Source organism: Lactuca serriola, chromosome 4 (genome assembly GCF_051521515.1).
Source record: "Lactuca serriola cultivar US96UC23 chromosome 4, Lser_US96UC23_V15, whole genome shotgun sequence".
In the NCBI taxonomy this organism is placed as follows: Eukaryota; Viridiplantae; Streptophyta; class Magnoliopsida; order Asterales; family Asteraceae; genus Lactuca; species Lactuca serriola.
In genome coordinates, this window is record NC_136411.1 from 250,578,685 (window position 1) to 250,598,449 (window position 19,765).

At 35.0% G+C, this 19,765-nt stretch overlaps 1 protein-coding gene across 2 annotated transcripts; it reads left to right on the plus strand.

The window, feature by feature from the left end:
- Positions 1-11,120: 11,120 nt before the first annotated feature.
- Positions 11,121-19,245, plus strand: LOC145096918 (kinesin-like protein KIN-4A). 2 transcript variants are annotated; one of them, XM_079034305.1, is made up of 24 exons: positions 11,121-11,233; positions 11,313-11,476; positions 12,544-12,690; positions 12,787-12,936; positions 13,027-13,280; positions 13,895-14,226; positions 14,311-14,402; positions 14,510-14,617; positions 14,908-15,021; positions 15,284-15,374; positions 15,631-15,743; positions 15,817-15,915; positions 16,010-16,123; positions 16,206-16,322; positions 16,393-16,473; positions 16,868-16,939; positions 17,095-17,185; positions 17,319-17,350; positions 17,436-17,533; positions 17,618-17,716; positions 17,833-18,054; positions 18,159-18,324; positions 18,423-18,578; positions 18,680-19,245. In XM_079034305.1, exons 2-24 carry the CDS (start codon positions 11,342-11,344, stop codon positions 18,908-18,910), a joined length of 3,114 nt encoding a protein of 1,037 aa, XP_078890431.1. In that variant the 5' UTR covers positions 11,121-11,233; positions 11,313-11,341; the 3' UTR covers positions 18,911-19,245. The 2 variants fall into 2 exon arrangements, with proteins under 2 accessions (XP_078890431.1, XP_078890430.1); XM_079034304.1 differs by having other exon boundaries at positions 11,123-11,233; positions 11,303-11,476.
- Positions 19,246-19,765: the final 520 nt, after the last annotated feature.

A 19,765-nucleotide genomic window follows, 5' to 3' on the forward strand; every position in this document is an offset into this window, starting at 1 on the left:
AATCTCTCTTAGCCACAAAATTAATTCTTAATTAAATCTTGACTAATATTAATTAAACTATATGATTTCTCCTTTAATATATTATTCATATAGTATATTAATAAACCACAGTAACCTCTCTCTCTCTCTCCATAAATCATCCTATCAAGTTGCTTTGGTGAAGGCAACCCAAAAGGACCATGCATAACCGGGTCAAGTACATACCAAATATAGTTACGGGCTTAGACACAAATCCAATAGTCTCCCACTTGGATAAGTTTAGTAACTATAAATGCAATTACTATCCGATTAACAATCATAGCTCTCAAAGATGTTGTCGAACTCTAATCTTATCAATAACATGTCCTTTAGATAAGGGATCGTATAGTCCTCTATTCTAGATATCGTGTGGACAATTACATGGAACATAGTCGTACTTATTGTCTAGCATTTTGTTTCTCGATCTCTAATTCGTCTGACATATCTCTAATTCGTCTGACATAGAACTTAATTGAACACATCAATTCAGTCCTGACCAGGCCCGACACATAAGTCAAACCAAATCATCGAGGGGCCCAGATATCGCTTTTACCCTCTTAGGATAAAATGAATAGATAAATTTCGACTTATATGCATTTACCATTCACTCATCAAATCATACATAACAATGTGTTTTATAACATCAAGTTACTGATGCGTTTACGCATTATCAATGCACAACCAACTTGCAAACAATAAGCCATATATCTAGGTTTTAAGACCATATGATGTTATCGTCTTGTGATCACTCGAGATAAATTCCATGAAGTGATACCAGCAAGCGTGGGTGTAATCCAATGCTCAAATCTTATTCATAAGCACTCATGAACGTTGCAACAAACCTTTGCTATGTCTAATACACTTTAGACAATCTACAAACCAATTCACGACAATCTTCTTTCATACCTACTCCTAAAGTATGAGTGACTGTGGAATATTCAAATAATCATATTATTCAGGAAGTCAAAACATGCAAAGTGAAACAATAAGTAAACAATCAACATGAGATAGGAACTTTGCTTATAAATAATACTCCTTTAATTAATCATTAAATGTCAATTACATTTATCTATTACACGTTTCGAAACTATCTAATCTAAACTAATATAATCCTTCAGCTCGATGCTCCTAGCGTGCTGCAAGTGCTTAACACTACTTAGTCCCTTCGTAAGGGGATCTGCTGGGTTATCCTTCAACGATATCCTCTTTACTACGAGGAGTCCCTCTTCCACCCGATGTCGAATAAAATGATATTTCCTATCGATATGTCGAGATCAGCCATGATCCCTCAGTTCCTTGGTGAAAGCAACCACTCTTTCATTATCACAGAAAATTTCCATGGGCTCCTTTATGGCTGGCACAACTCCAAGGTCTACAATGAAGTTCTTCAACCATATCGCCTCCTTTGACGCTTCGCTCACCGCTATATACTCTGATTCGCACTTTGAATCAGCTAAGGTCTCCTGCTTGGAACTTTTCCAAGTCACTGCTCCTCCATTTAGGGTAAAGACCCAGCCCGACTGCGAACGGTAGTTGTCCCTGTCGGTCTGAAAACTTGCGTCACTATACCCTCGCACCCTTAAGTCACCACTCCCACCGAGGACTAGAAACCATTCCTTGGTCCTCCAAAGTTACTTAAGAATATTCTTGACTGCGGTCCAATGTGCTTTGCCAGGGTTCCCTTGATATCTGCTGACCATTCTCAAAGCGAAGGCTACATCAAGTCAAGTACAAGTCATCGCATACATGATCGAGCCAACTACTGAAGCGTAAGGTACTCGGCTCATCTCTGCTGTCTCGCCTTCGGTACTCGGACTTTGAGTCTTACTCAACTTGGCATTACTTTGGATTGGTAACTCCCCTTTCTTGGAATTTTCCATACTAAAACGTTTTAGTACCTTGTCCAAGTAAGTATTCTGACTAAGTCCTATTAGCCTTTTACTCCTGTTTCTCACTATCCTTATTCCCATAATATAGGCAGCCTCTCCGAGGTCCTTCATAGTGAAACACTACCCAAGCCAGGACTTGACTTCCTGCAGGGTCGGGATGTCGTTTCCTATGAGTAGTATGTCATCGACATACAATAAGAGGAAGCTAACTATACTCCTACTGGCTTTGACATATACACATGATTCATCCTCGCTTCGCAGAAAACCATACTCTTTGACTTTCTCATCGAAACAAAGATTCCATCTGCGAGATGCTTGTTTTAGTCCATAAATGGACTTCTCAAGCTTACATACTCTATTAGGGTGCTTCGTATCGACAAAACCCTCTGGCTGACTCATGTAAACATCCTCAGCCAACTTTCCATTAAGGAAAGAAGTTTTGACATCCATCTACCATATCTCATAATCATGAAATGCAACAATGGCTAGCATCACCCTAATAGACTTTATCTTCGCAACTGGTGAGAAAGTCTCATCATAGTCAACTCCAAGAGTTTGAGTAAAGCCCTTCGCAACCAATCGTGCTTTATAAGTGTGTACCTTCCCATCCATGTCGGTCTTCTTCATGAAGATCCACTTGCACCCGGCCGTCTTACGACATGACACATTGCCAACCAAATTCCAAACGTAGTTGTCATACATGGACTGAATCTCCCTGTCCATAGTCTATTTCCATTTCGCATACTACAGGCATGCCATGGCTTCCTTCTAGCTATTAGGTTCATCCAAATTTATTAGTGTACTATCACTAATAAACGTATCAACCTCACTTGTTATATGAAAACCATAAAACACAGGCAGAACACTATCTCTACTGGAACGTCTAAGAGGTAAGGATTCGTCAATCGGTTCAACCGGAATTTCCTCCACGGGTTGAGCGCCAACATCAGAGGTTCCTTCATCGCTCGACTCTTTAAGCTATTCAAGATCGATTTGCCTCCCACTGTCCCCTTGGCTTATGAGTTCTTGCTCTCGGAAAACCCCTCTCCTAGCAACGAAGACAAAATTTTCACTCGGTCTATAGAAGAGATATCCAAAGGACTTCTGCGGATAGCCAATGAAAATGCACCGCTCACTTCGACGTTCGATCTTGTCGTGAGTATTTCGTCTTACGAAAGCCTCGCAACCCCAAACCTTGATATGTGCCAACAAGGGAGCTTTCCCTTCCACATATCGCGAGGTGTTTCTGCAACCTTCTTTGTAAGGACTAAGTTAAGGATATGGGCGGCAGTCTCTAAGGCATACCACCAAAAGGAGATAGGTAGCGAAGCACGACTCATCATGGAACGAACCACGACTAGCAAGGTTCGATTACGCCTCTCAGCCACACCATTCAACTGCGGTGTCCTAGGCGGCGTCAACTACAAAACGATTCTGCATTCCTTGAGGTAGTCGTGGAATTCAAGACTAAGGTACTCTCCACCTCGATCGGATTGAAGCATCTTGATTTTCCTGCCCAACTGATTCTCCACTTCTTACTTAAACTCTTTGAACTTTTCAAAGGTTTCTGACTTGTGCTTGATTAAGTATATATATCCATACCTGCTATAATCATCGGTGAAAGTCACATAGAAGTGGCCCGCATCCCTTGTGGTGGATCTAAAGGGCCCACACATATTGGTGTGTGTGAGATCCAATAAACCCTCACCCCTCTCACAAGTACCAGTGAAGGGTGACTTGGTCATCTTTCCAAGCAAATAAGACTCGCACACGTCATCGTCCCTAAGGTCGAATGACTCCAACACTCCATCCTTTTGGAGTTGGGCTATGCACTTCTTGCTAACATGTCCAAGACGACAATGCCACAAGCATGCTTTGTCCGAACTATTGGAAGATTCGATATGCAACACATCATTTCCTAAGTTGTCTACAACCATCACAGTTTCATATATTCCATTACAAGGCAATGATTCAAAATAGAAAACACCATTAAGATAAACATTAATAGAAACCTTTTCATTATCAAATGAATATCTAAATCCTTGTCTATACAAACCATGAAAATAAATGATGTTTCTTGCCATTGCTGGCGAATAGAAACAATTATTCAAATCTAGTCCTAATCCATTACTAAGCACTAAAGAGTAAACTCCAATCTTGGTGACAGACGACGATCTTCTGTTCCCCATGATCAAGTTTATCTTCCCATGCTCCATATCCCTATTTCTTCTTAGGCCCTACAAGTCAGAACAAATGTGAAAACCACATCTTGTATCAAGTACCCAAGAAATATCATGTGATGAATTATTAGATTGAATAGTATAAATACCTGCAAAGGATGGCTTGATCTTTCCATCCTGGATGTCTTGTAGATATTTCAGGCAGCTTCATTTTCAATGCCCCTTCTCATGGCAGTAGTAGCACTTTGCATCCTTTGGGTTGGAGGTGGGTCTAGCAGAACCAGCCTTGGTTCTACTAGAAGAGGTGTCATCATGGGACTTTCCCTTATGGTTGATCTTTGAGGGAACCTTCCTCTTCTTACCCTTTCCTTGCCCAATAGCCAAGACGGGGGAATCAGTAGGAGTAGGAGTTTGTGCAACGGACTTGTCCTTAAGGTTGCTCTCAGCAGTCCTCAATAGACCTTGAAGCTTGCTCAATGTGACCTCCTCTTTGTTCATGTGGTAGGTCATGCGGAACTGGTTGAAGCAGGGTGGCAGTGAATGAAGGATGATGTCAATCGCCAGCTCTTCATCGAAGTTAAAATTTAACTTCAGTAGGCGGTTAACATGCCTCTGCATCTTCTGCATATGATTAGTGACAGACTCTCCGTCTCTCATCTTGGTCGTGATCATCGAGGTGATGATCTCGTACCTCTCCCACCTCACACTTTGGTGATACCTTTCAACCAAGTCCTGATGCATTTTGTAGGGCTAGAAGTCCTCGTAGGACTTTTGGAGTTCATAAGTCATGGTCACTAGCATGATGCAATGGACTTTCGTGGCATCACGCTCATGGGCCTTGAAGGCAGCGATCTCTTCCGGAGTGGCAGTGTTCATGTCCACCTCTTTCAGCTCCTTGTCGAGGACATACTCCTTGTCCTCGTAGCGGGTGACCATTCTTATATTACAGATCCAATCATTAAAATTGTTTCCGTCGAAGATCACCCTCCCACACAAATTCATGAGTGATAATGAGCCGGAGGTGTTTGAGCCGGAAGCGTTGTTCAAGTTCTACATCTAAAGAAGAAAAGAGACAAAGTTTGATTAGATAAGAATCCCCAATTAAACACCTAAATGAGAAACTTGGGTTAGGATCCAACAACATTATTTGCAATTTAGAAGAGGGATTTCATAATCTAAACAACAAATAATTTGAAGGTAAGTTAATGACGATTCACTATTTTCCACCATGAAAAACAAAAGAGAATTAAGTTTTAAATGTATTGAAAACTCCTAGATCTTTTGAGACTCATTGACCTTTTCAATGGCATGTTTAAATCTTGATATGCCCCTCAAGTTTGTGACTGGGATACCGATGATCACAAACAGGGTGTGAATAACCATGCAAATATACATGGTGCCCCCAATGTTACAATCACCTAATCGACGTGTCGGTTAACCACACACGCTTCATCGATCTATGACAAACATCAAGTCACCCTTTGCCACCTTTGCTTAGAGCCAAATTAGTGTGTTGGTTAACCATACATGCTCCATTAACTTCTTAGCAATGGTACAAAGTGTAATTTCATGGAATAACATCAAATTCACATTTTTCCTAAAGTAACTAAGATTGGAAATTTTTTTATAAAACATTTAGTTACTTTATAATTCATTATACTTTTAATGAGGAAAGGGTTTCCCTATCCTACCCGTTCGGCTAACGACCCTCCACCAATCAAGAAAGCGGTGGGTGAGACTGGATACCCATTAAACGGCCATTTTATAGGCCATAACCTTATACCCCCTTATAGATCGGCTTCGTGAATGAGGCATACTAACGGTAAGACTAGCATTTAAGTTATACATATATAATAATTATTCTTATAATATTATAATAGTATAGGGTGAATTGTAAACTTGTAAAATGTTCTAGGGTTTGGAATTTAATAATTTCAAAATTAAACTTTTAATCCAAAAATTAAATTCCAAAACTTGAGGGAAAGTTTTGAAACATTTCAAAACTATCTAGATCAAAATTTAGATAATTAATTAAACAATTAATTATGGTGATTATCTAATTTTTGACCTAATTCAATTTCATGCAAGATAATGATCAAATAATCCAAATAATTAACATTTATCATATAAGGAAGTAATTATTCAATTAATTATTCAATTATATTTTATTTTGGCAAGGATAATCACCCAATATCAATAAAATTCGTATTTTATTAATTAAAAACGATTTGGTAATTATCCCACAACAAAATAGACATAAAATCCTGAAAATCCCTCTGTCTGACAGCTTGACTCGCCGAGTCCCCTTATGGACTTGTCGAGTTCATCCTACTCGTCGAAGCCACTTTTTGACTCGACGAGTTTGTCAGGAAGATGACCAAAAATTCAAATTTTCAAGCATGAATGAAACACAAAGCATCAAATACAATAGAAACCAATCAAGGCTCTGATACCACTGATGAGTTTTATATAAAAGAACAATCATATGTACTCATGCAAAACCCTAAAGCTTGGATCTAGGTTTCTCTATTGTACATGCAATTCATCCAAGACTTGAAACCCTATTCTAGCATACATTGAAATCAAAATCTATAACAAAACAACTTTAGATGATACCTTTTAATAGTTGCAAGAATCCTTGATCTTCAAGAAGCTTAGTGTTACATGTGTAACACCTATAATGGCTCACAAACACTACAAGCAAGAGGATGATCTAGAAGAGAAATGGAGACAGGCTAATTTTCGGCTATAGTAACTCTAGGGTTCTTGGTATAGCCGAAACTGAAGCCCTGGGGTCCTTTATATAGCTAAGCTGCTAGGGTTTTAGTCAAAACCCTAATTGGATGACTTAGGCCCTAAGCAGCTTGAGAACCTTCTGGAATAAGGCCTCCTTGGACGAAATTAGAGTGAGCTTCCACTCATAATTTCGTCCCCCTTATATCCAAGAGAGTTCACAGCCTAAAACCAACTCTCACACAATTGACAGTTCTAGCCCGCTTTATTTAATTAATCTCTTTTAGCCACAAAATTAATTCTTGACTAATATTAATTAAACTATATGATTTCTCATTTAATATATTATTCATATAATATATTAATAAACCATAATAACTTCTCTCTTTCTCTCCATAAATCATCCTGTCAAGTTGCTTTGGTGAAGACAACCCAAAAGGACCATGCACAACTGGGTCAAGTACATACCAAATATAGTTACGGGCTTAGACACTAATCAAACAGTAATTCCATAATGAAGTCAATGGTTCAAAACTTGACATGTCCAAAATATTTTTACTCTTCTCTGATTTACCCACATGATGGGGTTCCACACTAGCCTCCTAATTAGGGACCCACCCAAAGTATCCTGAACAATATACCCTTTCATCTAGATAATAGGATAACCGGATGACCGAATAATAGATAACCTGATACTATCCGGAAAGCATTCAAAATAACACTATCCGAACAAATGCCTATATCAACTACTCATAAAGCACAATTATGGGGAAAGTGGCTCACATGATTCGCTTGGATAAATATCCCATATAAACACATTAAACGTACAAGCATCATGAACCATACCCAATAAAACAAGGCTAGTCGGTAACCTTGGTACATTCTACACTAACATCCCATCCAATGAATCCTTCCCAATATAGACCGAAAGAAAGTAACACACAAGGTAAGAAAGAAGATGAGGAAAATTATTCTCTCTTATCCACATATTACTTAGACTTCTTGACCCAACTTAGGTATTATCATGGTTTTAAAAACTTCGTCATGACTCCAAAGCTGTGACACCACAACTTAACAAAACATTGCCTTAAGTTGTATATGTATATAAAAATTGATAATATTAGAAAATACATATAAAATTATTAATTATATAAAAATCACCATCTTAAATCATGTCTTAATAAACGCCGTAACTCGTCACGACTCATAAAGCTTGAGGTTTGACATTTCCGTCACGTTACACCTTACACTATTTAGAACCTTGGGTATCATAGAGCATTACTAAGAGCACTCTCGATACTACTCCTAACCATTTTTATGTGATCCATATGTACTACGATGATCTTCGACATCACCTTGATACAAGAACCTGACAAGCTAGGTGGATGATCGACGTAGCATCATCTCCCAAAGGATGTAATTTATCCTTTTTTTTTCCACAAGAAATTGATACTTGATGCCATTCTAGCATACAAAAGCCAACCAAATAAAAGACTCGACAAAAACATGTTAAAATGAAACCAACAATGATTCAAAAAAATTAAAAGAGCAACAAGCATATAATCAATGACGAAGCATTTTTAGATAAGTGAATGCTTCACTTGTCTAAGAAAAAAAAAGATATTTTCTTTAGACATACATTCTAACGTTACAACACATCTATTAACAATACATCAAATTTAACAATTCATTCTTGTTGTCTCAAAAAGACATTACATATTAAAATATTAAATTATTGGATAACCTTGGTCTAATTGGTGTATGATTTTGACATATTTAGATTATTTGACGAGGAACATTTATATGTATGAAAGACAAAAATAAAATAAAATAAATAAAATGACAGTTTGGCAGGGATGAATGGGAAGAAGTGTGAGGACTAAGATACACGGAATGGAAGCTGCCCCCAAATCACTCTTCTTATTCTATTCCGATTCCTAACATCACGTGGTATTGCGCTGTCTTTCCGACTTTTTTCTTTCATTGCCTTTCAACTAATAAATCATGGATATAAAACTTTTTGCTAAACAATAATGATAATTGATATTGTAATAAGATGTTTGACCAATAAATACCATCAACAAACTCCATGATAGTAACTTGGATTAAATGCTATATAAATTAAAGACTAACTAAAAGATATCAATGTTCATAACTAATTAGTTTTTTAAATAAAAGTATATTAATGTTATTTATCTTTATTACAACATTGTAAGTATGGGTGTATACGAACCGAGTTGCTTGTGAGCTATTTGAGATTGACTCATAAAAAACTTACTCAAGCTCGAGCTTAGTTTCGGACCCATTTATTAAATAAACTCGAGCTCAAGTCTCATTTGATGAGTTCGATTACCCTTGCAAGCCTAAATAAGCCTATACATATTTATATAACATAAATTTTATTTTCAATTTCATATATTAAATTATAATTAAGTAATTGGATATTAAATATTAAATAATGATAAACCAGCTTTTTAACGAGCTTGATATTTGATTATTAACCGTTGCGAGCTCGAGTTGAGCTTATGATCGTTTTGGCTCGCCTGACAAACAGGTCGAGCCCGAACCAAGTTCGAGCATTTTAAATTATCAATGAGCTGAGCTTGAGCTTTGAAAACTAAGCTCAAAACGAGCCGAGCTCGAACTCAAGCCCTATGAATTTTAAAACGAGTTGAGTCAGAGCCTACTTGAGCTCGAGCTCGGTTCGACTCGTTTCTACCCCTAATTGAAAGTCTATATTTTTTAGTTTTGTAACACTGTATTTTAAAAAGAAACAAATGTGTTCATTATATTTCCAAAATTTTCTAAAGAAATATATTTTACATTGATAATTATTTTAATTATATATTTAATTATAGCATTGATAATTATTTTACTTTTGGGTAATATTGTCATGGTTATAACTTTTTTTTAAACACATACTCAAACAAAAAAAATAAAAATATTATACCTTGATTAATATACGAATAGTTTTTGCACTTACAACAACAAATTTCTACAAACAACTTAACCAAATTTAAATAGATGCGACAAAAAGTTGTAACGTATAATAAAACTAGAGGTGTCAACTGATGACACGACACGAAAAAAATACGACACAAAATGAAACTAAGAAAAATTCAAAATTTGAATTTGTGTTCGTGTAATTATGTCGGTTGTAAAAAAACATGATGTCATGTCATATTTAAAAGTCGGCACAAAATTGATATGATTTAGCATTTGTTTTCCGTGTTTTCGTCTTATATATGATTAAGTATGAATTAAATAAACTAATAACTATGTTATGTTATCTTTGTAGTGTTTGTTTTGTTTTATCAATTCATTTTCGTATTAATAAAAATAATCATGACACCATATATCGTATTCATGTTACATAAAATATTATCATACGTGTTGTTGTTGTTTAAGACAAAAACACAATACAAATGTCTCATTTAACACTCTAAATAAAACGACAATAGCAATTTATGTATATATTTTAAGTGCTAGAAAAATTTACAATTTTATTAACATTTGTTTTGTTTAAGAAAGTAATAATTATTCCCGGGGAAATGCGCAGGGGCAAAACTGTAAAAAGCGAAACGGACAGGGAGAGCCGTTGAAGGGTAATTTGGGAAAGTGTGGTTTAGACGCTTTAATGCCACTCACACCCGCACACAAACCATATGGGCTGCTTTGCAGTGAATGCCAAGGAACACACAACCCACAAGGAAGCCAAAATGGTAATTTATTTTGTAGACAAAAAGGTCAATATGTTTTTATTGATTTATTTTATAAACACTACATAAAATACATTATATTCAGTTAGGTTTTATAAATTTCCTATGCAGAACATTGTTATATTTACATGTTAATATTTCATTATATCCATTAAATTTTGATAAAATTTTAATTATTATCATTTTCAACCTCCTGTTATATGTTAAAATATTTGAGATACAAAAAGTGTTGGGAACGAAACGAAAATAAACCTATAAAATTGATCAATATATACCGATTTTAGTAGATTTTGTCCATTTATTTGTTATAAACTTTTATTTATATTTTAGATTAAAGTAAAATTAGATATTTTAAAATACGATATTTGTAAAATATAACTTATCATTAAGAAATAATTAGAAAAACAAACGACAAATACATAAAATGTACTTTTATTAGTATTTTTTTTTTCCAAAGGAAAATAAAAATAAAAAAGAAGAGAAAGAAAGGAAGGAAGGAAGAAAGAAGACCATGAAAGGAAATGTAACTCAAGTCTACTTACAGGTTGTTGTTGGTGCTGTCGTTACAGTTTAGCTTCTCTCTCCCCACCCCCACCCTTTTGCTGCACTCCACATTACCACCACTCATCTCTCTCTCTCTCTCTCTCTCTCTCTCTCTCTCTCTCTCTCTCTCATCGCATCTCATCTCATATTTGTAAGCTGAACAACTGATTTGGTGAATACCATTGCTGTGAAATTACTTTCTCATTCTCTCAATCTGTAGCTGTTTGCAGAAATCTACTTCCACTGTTGCTTTAATGTGATGGAAACAGCGGCTTCCGCCACGACTATGGAGGATTGTTGTGTCAAAGTAGCAGTACACATAAGGCCTCTAATCGGAGATGAAAAGCTTCAAGCGTGTAAGGATTGTGTCGCTGTCGTCCCTGGGAAACCTCAGGTTAAGGAATTGCCCACTCGCTCATCTCCTAATCGTCTCTTCTTTCGCTGATTGCTGATTCCCTAATTTGGTTTAAGTTTTGGTGGCATTGATTGGTCTAAGAGATAAATGAATCTGAGTTATGAGAGATCCAGTAGATCTCAAATGTGAAGTACCACAATTACCATCAATTCTACCACTACGATTACGCATCGAATTTCTCTTTATTTTAACTTATTTGGGGGAAATCTGAAGAGCCATCCAAGATGCATGTTTATGACTGTGATAGTATTGTTCGTGATCTGAGAACTAACTTAACTTTTAGTTGTGATGGTGCTTTCTGGAAGTGTATTTTTGTCATTAATTGGGAAATTGCATGCGCAATTAAGATTTATTGCAGATTAACAATCATCACACATTTCTTCACACTAAATACCAAGTTTGGTAAAGGTTTATAGGTAACCCGTGGTAGGGGTGTTTTCTAGCTTTTTGGTCTTCATGGTTTCCAACACAAAGTGATCGATTTTAGTGTGTTTATTAATGTATTAACTGACTCATTAGTCAAAGACATAACATGAGTATGCAAATCATGAACACTTTTGTGTTAGTGTGTTGATTTATACTCTCTGATCATTTGCTATTAACCTGTAATTTCTTTTTCTTTTTTACCAATTTACCAGCTTTTGTCTTCTCTCTTCTGGTAAACTATCTGAATCATTCAGCAAAACGAGATAATGAAGTCTGAAAAACCTAATAGAGTTATATTTCGTTTATGGACCTTAAAAGAGTCTCTTTTCATAGCTGATTCTATTTTGGTAGTTTGAGGTTGAACATTCTTTGATTCATATATAGTTTTGGCCCTTCTTCAGACTTTTACATAAAAAAGTTTCTCTGTGATTAGTATCTTCCCTAGAAAGGAAAGGGGTTACCAAATCAAAAATCATTTATCTATTTGTGGAACTTTGTTATAGATTTTAGAAAGCAAAATCTCTAAATGTTATAATCACTTCTAAAAGGTCTGAAACAGTACTTAAGATTGTAATTTACTTTTTAATATATAAATATCTAAATCATTGATTACATTACAGGTGCAACTTGGTACACATTCTTTTACTTTTGATCATGTGTATGGAAGCACTGGAACCCCATCATCTGCCATGTTTGAAGAGTGTGTTTCTCCTCTTGTTGATGGTTTATTTCAAGGATATAATGCTACTGTTTTAGCTTATGGCCAGGTATTTATTTATTTAAACAATGGAGATATATTCATATTCTATATATATATATATATATATTTTTTATGATGATATTTAACAATTAAAGTTTCACAGACTGGTTCAGGAAAGACATACACCATGGGTTCTGGATGCAAAGATGGTGCCCAAACAGGGCTTATTCCTCAAGCTATGAGTGCTTTATTCAACAAGATCGAAAGTTTAAAGCATCAAATAGAATTCCAGTTGCATGTCTCTTTCATTGAGGTATGCTCTATTGCTCTCCTCTCCTCTCCTTATGTCAATTTACTTTAATACCCTTCAATCAATGTTTTAATGAAATATTCTCATGTGAAGATTCTAAAAGAAGAAGTAAGGGACTTGCTGGATCCCAATTCCAGTAATAAATCAGAGTCACCAAATGGGCAAAATGGGAAAGTAAATATTCCAGGGAAGCCACCAATACAAATTCGTGAAACTTCAAATGGTGTCATAACACTTGCAGGATCAACTGAATGTGGTGTTCAAACCCTAAAAGAAATGGCTGATTGTCTGGAACATGGATCTTTAAGCAGGGCAACAGGGAGTACAAACATGAATAACCAATCAAGGTTTGTAATCTTTAACATCATGCACACTATTTTCAATGATATGGATGAGGGGTATTTATGTCTTTTTCACATACGAAAGATTGAGAGCAAGTCCTTGTCCCACCTTGGTTAGGACAAAAAAGTAATTTTGTCCCATTGACATCAATTTCAGTCGAATAACCAATCAAGATTTATAATCTTAACATCATGCATGCTATTTTCAATGATGAGGATGAGGGGTATTTATGTCATTTGCACATATGAAAGATCGTGAGCTAGTCCCTGTCTCAACTTGTTTGGGACAAAAAAAGTAATCTCCCATTAACGCCAGACAGTCTCAATCTCAATCTAATGCATGCCAAACACAGGACAACCTATTCTGTCCTGTATATGTATTTATGTGTGGTCACCTTTTATATGTAGTCGAGAGCGATGAGGGGTATTTATGTCTTTTGCACATACGAGAGATCGAGAGTGACTGAGCCTGTCCCACCTTGTTTGGGAAAAAAAAGTAATCTTGTCCCATTGACACGAGTCTGACAGTCGCAGTCTGATGCATGCCAAACACAGTATAACCTGTTCTCTCCTGTCCTATCCTGTATATCCATTTATATATGTTCACCTTTTGTATGCAGTCGTTCACATGCCATTTTCACCATAACGGTTGAACAAATACGAAAAGGTGATTCAAATTCAAATGACTCCATGGGTGATGAATATTTATGTGCCAAGTTGCATTTAGTTGATCTTGCTGGATCAGAAAGAGCTAAAAGAACAGGTTCTGATGGAATGAGGTTCAAAGAAGGAGTTCATATCAACAAGGGTCTTCTTGCACTTGGAAATGTCATAAGTGCCCTTGGTGATGAGAAGAAACGAAAAGAAGGTGCTCATGTTCCCTACAGAGATAGTAAACTCACTCGTCTCTTACAAGATTCACTTGGTGGAAACAGTAGAACCGTTATGATTGGTAACTTTTTATAATTTATAATCCTATAATCATATACTTTTATATTTCCAAAAACATAAAAGTTATCAATTTATAAATTTCCAGCATGTGTTAGTCCTGCTGATATAAATGCTGAGGAAACTCTCAACACATTGAAGTATGCTAATCGCGCTCGAAATATCCAGAATAAGCCTGTGGTAAGTCATAAGTGTAGAATTACAGTTCAATTTTTTTTCTTTGTTTTTGAAGGGTTTGACTAAAATAGGACCAATGTTTTGACTTTTGACTTTTGACCATTGACCAGGTCAATAGGGATCCAATGTCCAGTGAAATGTTGAAGATGCGCCAACAATTAGAGTGTTTGCAGGCTGAACTTTGTGCTCGTGGTGGAGGTTCTTCGGTTGAATTACAAGTATGTCAACAAAAGAGTTAAATGCAATAAATAGCAACATACTTTTATTAATTTATTTATTATACTTTGAAAATTCTACCTATTTATAGCAAATGTCATTCAAATACAAAGTAAGTTTCACTGCTATAGCTGAATAGATTTTCAAAGTATAAGAAGAAAAAATTGAAAGTCTTCAAAGAAATGGAAGTATGTTGCTACTTGGAATATAAGAAATTGCAACGTACTTTTGTTTATTTGATCATTATTTTATTTTATTTTATTTTATTTTTTTAATTTTTAACTTGATTTAGGTACTAAGGGAAAGGATTGCTTGGCTTGAAGCTACCAATCAGGATCTTTGTAGGGAGCTTCATGTTTACAGAAGCCGAGGCATTGCCATTGATCACTCTGAAATGGATACTAAAGTATGCGTGTACTAAATAATAATTTTTCACTATATATAATTAAATTTCCTTAGTGAAAATAAGTTATATACATTTACAACAAAAAAAGATGTTGAAATTTGAATAGACATTTAAATTTTTGTCATCGAATTCCATTACTTTTCTTGGCAACAAAACATGTGATATATTAGATTCTTTTTTAGATTTTTAGATTCCAAAAACATTCTAATGTATTTTATATATAAGTTTTGTGTAAATGTAACCTGATAACTACTTTTTGCAGGGTGATGATTCCTTTTGTTTGGAAAATGAAGGAATTAAACGAAGCTTGCAAAGTAGTGTTGATTCATCTGATTATCAGATGAGTGAAAGTGGTACTTTTTTACCTTATTTGAAAGATCTAATAAATTCAATAAATGGCAACTTACTTTCATTTTATCACAGCATTCTACTTTCAAAACTTTTCTTCTTTTCAAAAAAATCTTCCCAATTATAGCATTGTACTTTCAGTTTTATTAGGAAAGAAATAAAAGTAGGATGCTATAAAGAAAGTATGTTGCTATTTCTTGCATTTAACACTATCTGAACTTTATCTCTTAGTTAATGGCATTCTTGTAATATTGAAAATAGGTGATTCTACTGGTATAGATGAAGAAGCAGCAAAAGAATGGGAGCACACCCTTCTACAAGACTCCATGGACAAAGAACTACATGAATTGAATAAACGCTTAGAACAAAAGGAGGTGTGTAAAAAAAATTTTATTTTTTATTTTTGTATTCACAATTTTTCTTATAAATTGAAATTTATTTATGCAGTCGGAGATGAAACTTTTTGGTGGATTTGATACAATGACCCTTAAGCAACATTTTGGAAAGAAAATAATGGAACTTGAGGATGAAAAAAGGGCAGTACAGGTAAAACTACATAAAAAATAAACTATATTCATTTTTTTTTTTACATTTTTTGGTAATTCAATATTAACATTTACTTGTTAATTCACTTATGAAGAAAGAGAGAGACAGGTTGCAGACTGAAATTGAAAATCTTTCAGCTACTTCAGATGGCCAAACACAAAAATTGCAAGATTTACATTCCCACAAGTTAAAATCACTCGAATCACAGGTATTTTATTTTATTTTTTTATTTTTATTTTCATATCATTGCTAATTAATAAATAAACATGTTCCTATGAATTTTTACACAGATTCTGGACCTGAAGAAGAAAAAAGATAGTCAAGTGCAAATTATGAAACAAAAACAAAAGAGTGATGAAGCAGCCAAAAAGTTACAAGATGAGATACAATTCATCAAGGCACAAAAGGTTTAGTTTTTAATTATGTCATATTTATTTATTAAGGTCAAATTTGGTATTAACTTATTTAAGGATGTAGGTTCAACTGCAACACAGAATAAAGCAAGAAGCTGAGCAATTCAGGCAGTGGAAAGCATCTCGTGAAAAAGAATTATTGCAGGCATGTTCTTTTTTCTCATGCATTTTCATACAAAATTATTTGGAGCTATATGCTAGATATAACAATGTAGTTTCATTTATCTGTGTATTATAGCATCCTACTTTCATTTATATCTATTGCACCATTCTACTTTAAAAAAAAACTATTAATTGGAAAATCTATCCAATTAAAACATTGTATTTCCAATTTTTTCTTTTAAGGACATCATACTTTGAAAAATCTGCCTATCACAAATCACAATACTTTAATAGGAATTTAGGAAGAAATAAAAGTAAGATGCTATATATAATGTACAAATTAATGAAAGTACGTTGCTATTTCTTAAATTTGATTATTTGAACCAATCATTTATCCCATATGACTTTTGTTTGTCCATTTCTTGATGTTAATGCAGCTAAAAAAAGAAGGGAGGAGAAATGAATATGAAAGGCACAAACTGCAAGCTCTAAATCAACGCCAGAAAATGGTCAGAATTAGATTCTTTTAACTATTTAATTATTTATGATTATTTAACCTCATGAAAACTGTTAACTTTTCTACCCAATTATAACATTGTGTTTTCAAACATAGTCTATTATTTTCTAATGGTTTTTATTGCATTATTATGCTATCAACTTTTAGGTTCTACAAAGAAAGACAGAAGAGGCTGCAATGGCAACCAAGAGGCTCAAAGAATTGCTAGAGGCCCGCAAGTCAACACGTGACAACTCAGGTTTGTGTTGCTAAACGATGAAAATTTACTCTCATTCAACGTTGCAAAAGGTTAAAATGGTCATTTAATCACTATTGAGTCTAAAAGAAACCACACATAGATCATTTATAACTGAACCATGGTTGTCTTGCAGTGACTAGCAATGGAAATGGAACAAATGTACAGGTAAATGTCATTATTAAATTTTGGTTATTCTGGGGGCAAAATTGTAATTTTAATATATTTAATAAACAAAATTTTTTGTTTTCAGAACAATGAGAAGTCATTGCAGCGGTGGCTTGATCATGAGCTGGAAGTGATGGTGAACGTTCATGAAGTTCGACATGAATATGAGAAACAAAGCCAAGTGTATGCATCTTTTTATTTTTATATTATTATAAAAATAAGGTTGAAATTACAATGCCTAAATGAGAAACTTTGGTTATATCCCAGGCGTGCTGCACTTGCGGAAGAGCTTGCTGTTCTTAGACAAGTTGAAGAATTTGCTGCAAAAGGAGTTAGTCCTCCAAAAGGAAAGAATGCTTTCTCTAGGTACAATTTTATTCTTCCTTTTTACCATTTAGAAAAAAGGTTAAACCTACTTTCATTATTTTATGATTATTATTTATATAGTTTAGTTTAGTGAGTGGATGAATTAATTTGTGTAGGGCGTCATCTTTATCACCTGAAGCAAGAATGTCAAGAATATCTTCACTAGAGAGCATGTTAAGTATTTCATCAAATTCACTTGTCTTCATGGCTTCACAACTCTCCGAGGCAGAAGAAAGGGAACGTGCCTTTGCTAACCGTGGACGTTGGAATCAGCTCCGATCAATGGGCGATGCTAAAAATCTGCTTCAGTATATGTTCAATTCTCTTGCAGATGCTAGGTAAAACCTAAACATTTATTATACCATAACCATCCTACTTTCTTTCCTACCCAGTTATAGCAAAACATCATTTACTAGTCACTGATTTTTGTGGGTATTTTTAGGTGCCAATCATGGGAAAAGGATATTGACATGAAGGAAATGGACGAACAGTTGCAAGAGCTTGTGGGTCTTCTTAGACAAAGTGAATTAAGAAGAAAAGAAGCCGAGAAGGAGCTAAAACTTAGGGAGCAGCAAACTGTCGCAACCGCATTGCCTTCATCTGCCTCCGTAAGACACAAGTTTTCAGTAGTCGGTAGACAGTAGACAGTAAACAGTAGCAGTATAACATAAAACTTTTTGATTACTAACTCGGGTATTGGAAACAGGGAAACTCCCACAATTCGCTAAAACACTTGGCTGATGACATGAGCGGACCGTTATCTCCAAACTCTGTACCCGTACCAAAACAACTGAAATACACAGCAGGCATAGCTAACGGTTCAGTCAGGGAGTCAGCCGCCTTCATAGACCAGAAACGAAAGGTCCGTTCACATTACATACATCCGTAATTTTACTCTTTCCTTTTTTTATTATTTATACCGAATTTATCTCTGATTAAAATTCTTAATTATGAGTACAACAGATGGTGCCGATTGGTCAGTTGTCTCTGAAGAAGCTGGCTCTGGTGGGCCACTCCTCCGGGAAACTATGGAGGTGGAAGAGGAGCCACCATCAATGGCTACTCCAATTCAAATGGAAATGGCAAAAACCATGGAGACTCTCCGAGCTTATAAAACACAGCGATGAAACAATCATGAGAACAAAATCTCGCGCACATGCAATATCTGACGTCATTTATCATCATAGACATTAACAAATTTATATTATATTATATTATATTATATTGGTATTGTATATTCATTCATCTCCAAGAACATGGAAATAAGTGGAGGGAAACGAACAAGGCTGGTGGGTGTTGTGTTGGAGATCGGTGGTTGTAGATGATGGATAGGTAAAGTTTTATATAAAGTTGAGATGTGTGTGTTAGGATATTATGAAGATGAAATTAGTGTGTGGATGTATGGGTTTTTTTCTAGTTTGATTTTTTTGTTTTTGAAATTTATATATAAGTGTTGTAGTTGTTGTATTGCTAATTTGTTTGTAGTGAAATTGTATGAGTAATGAGTGCAATTAGTGGTTTATTAACAATGGTAGAACATTTTTATAATGTTTGCCAACATTATTGTCGTTTTAATTTTTTTATAAGATGACATGACGTTTGTGAGTGGTTTTACAAAATGTTACTATCCATTTGTGTTTCTTGTATTTCATTACGTGGTTCTTGAATTATGGTTATATATGTTGGTCTATGGAGACGTGATTATTCTCGTTTTATCTGAAAAAGATGTAATTCATTTTTAACAAGTCATACGGAAATTACTTTTCAAAAACTCAAACGGTGGCAAAAAGCGATTTTAATAAAGTTATTTTGAAATTACGAAACACTCATAGAGATGCTTATGGTCCAAGGTTCGATGTGTTTTGGCTGGAATTCATCACCGGTGCCGGCGGGCCTGTGGGTTCGGCACGGTTGTTTTGGGTGGGTTCATCAACGGTTTACTTTGAAGTCGCTCCTCTTGCTCTTTTAGTAATAAATAATTTCAAAAAATAAAGATACATCTCAAATACATTATTTAACAATAAACACTTCAAAAAATGTTTTCTAGGG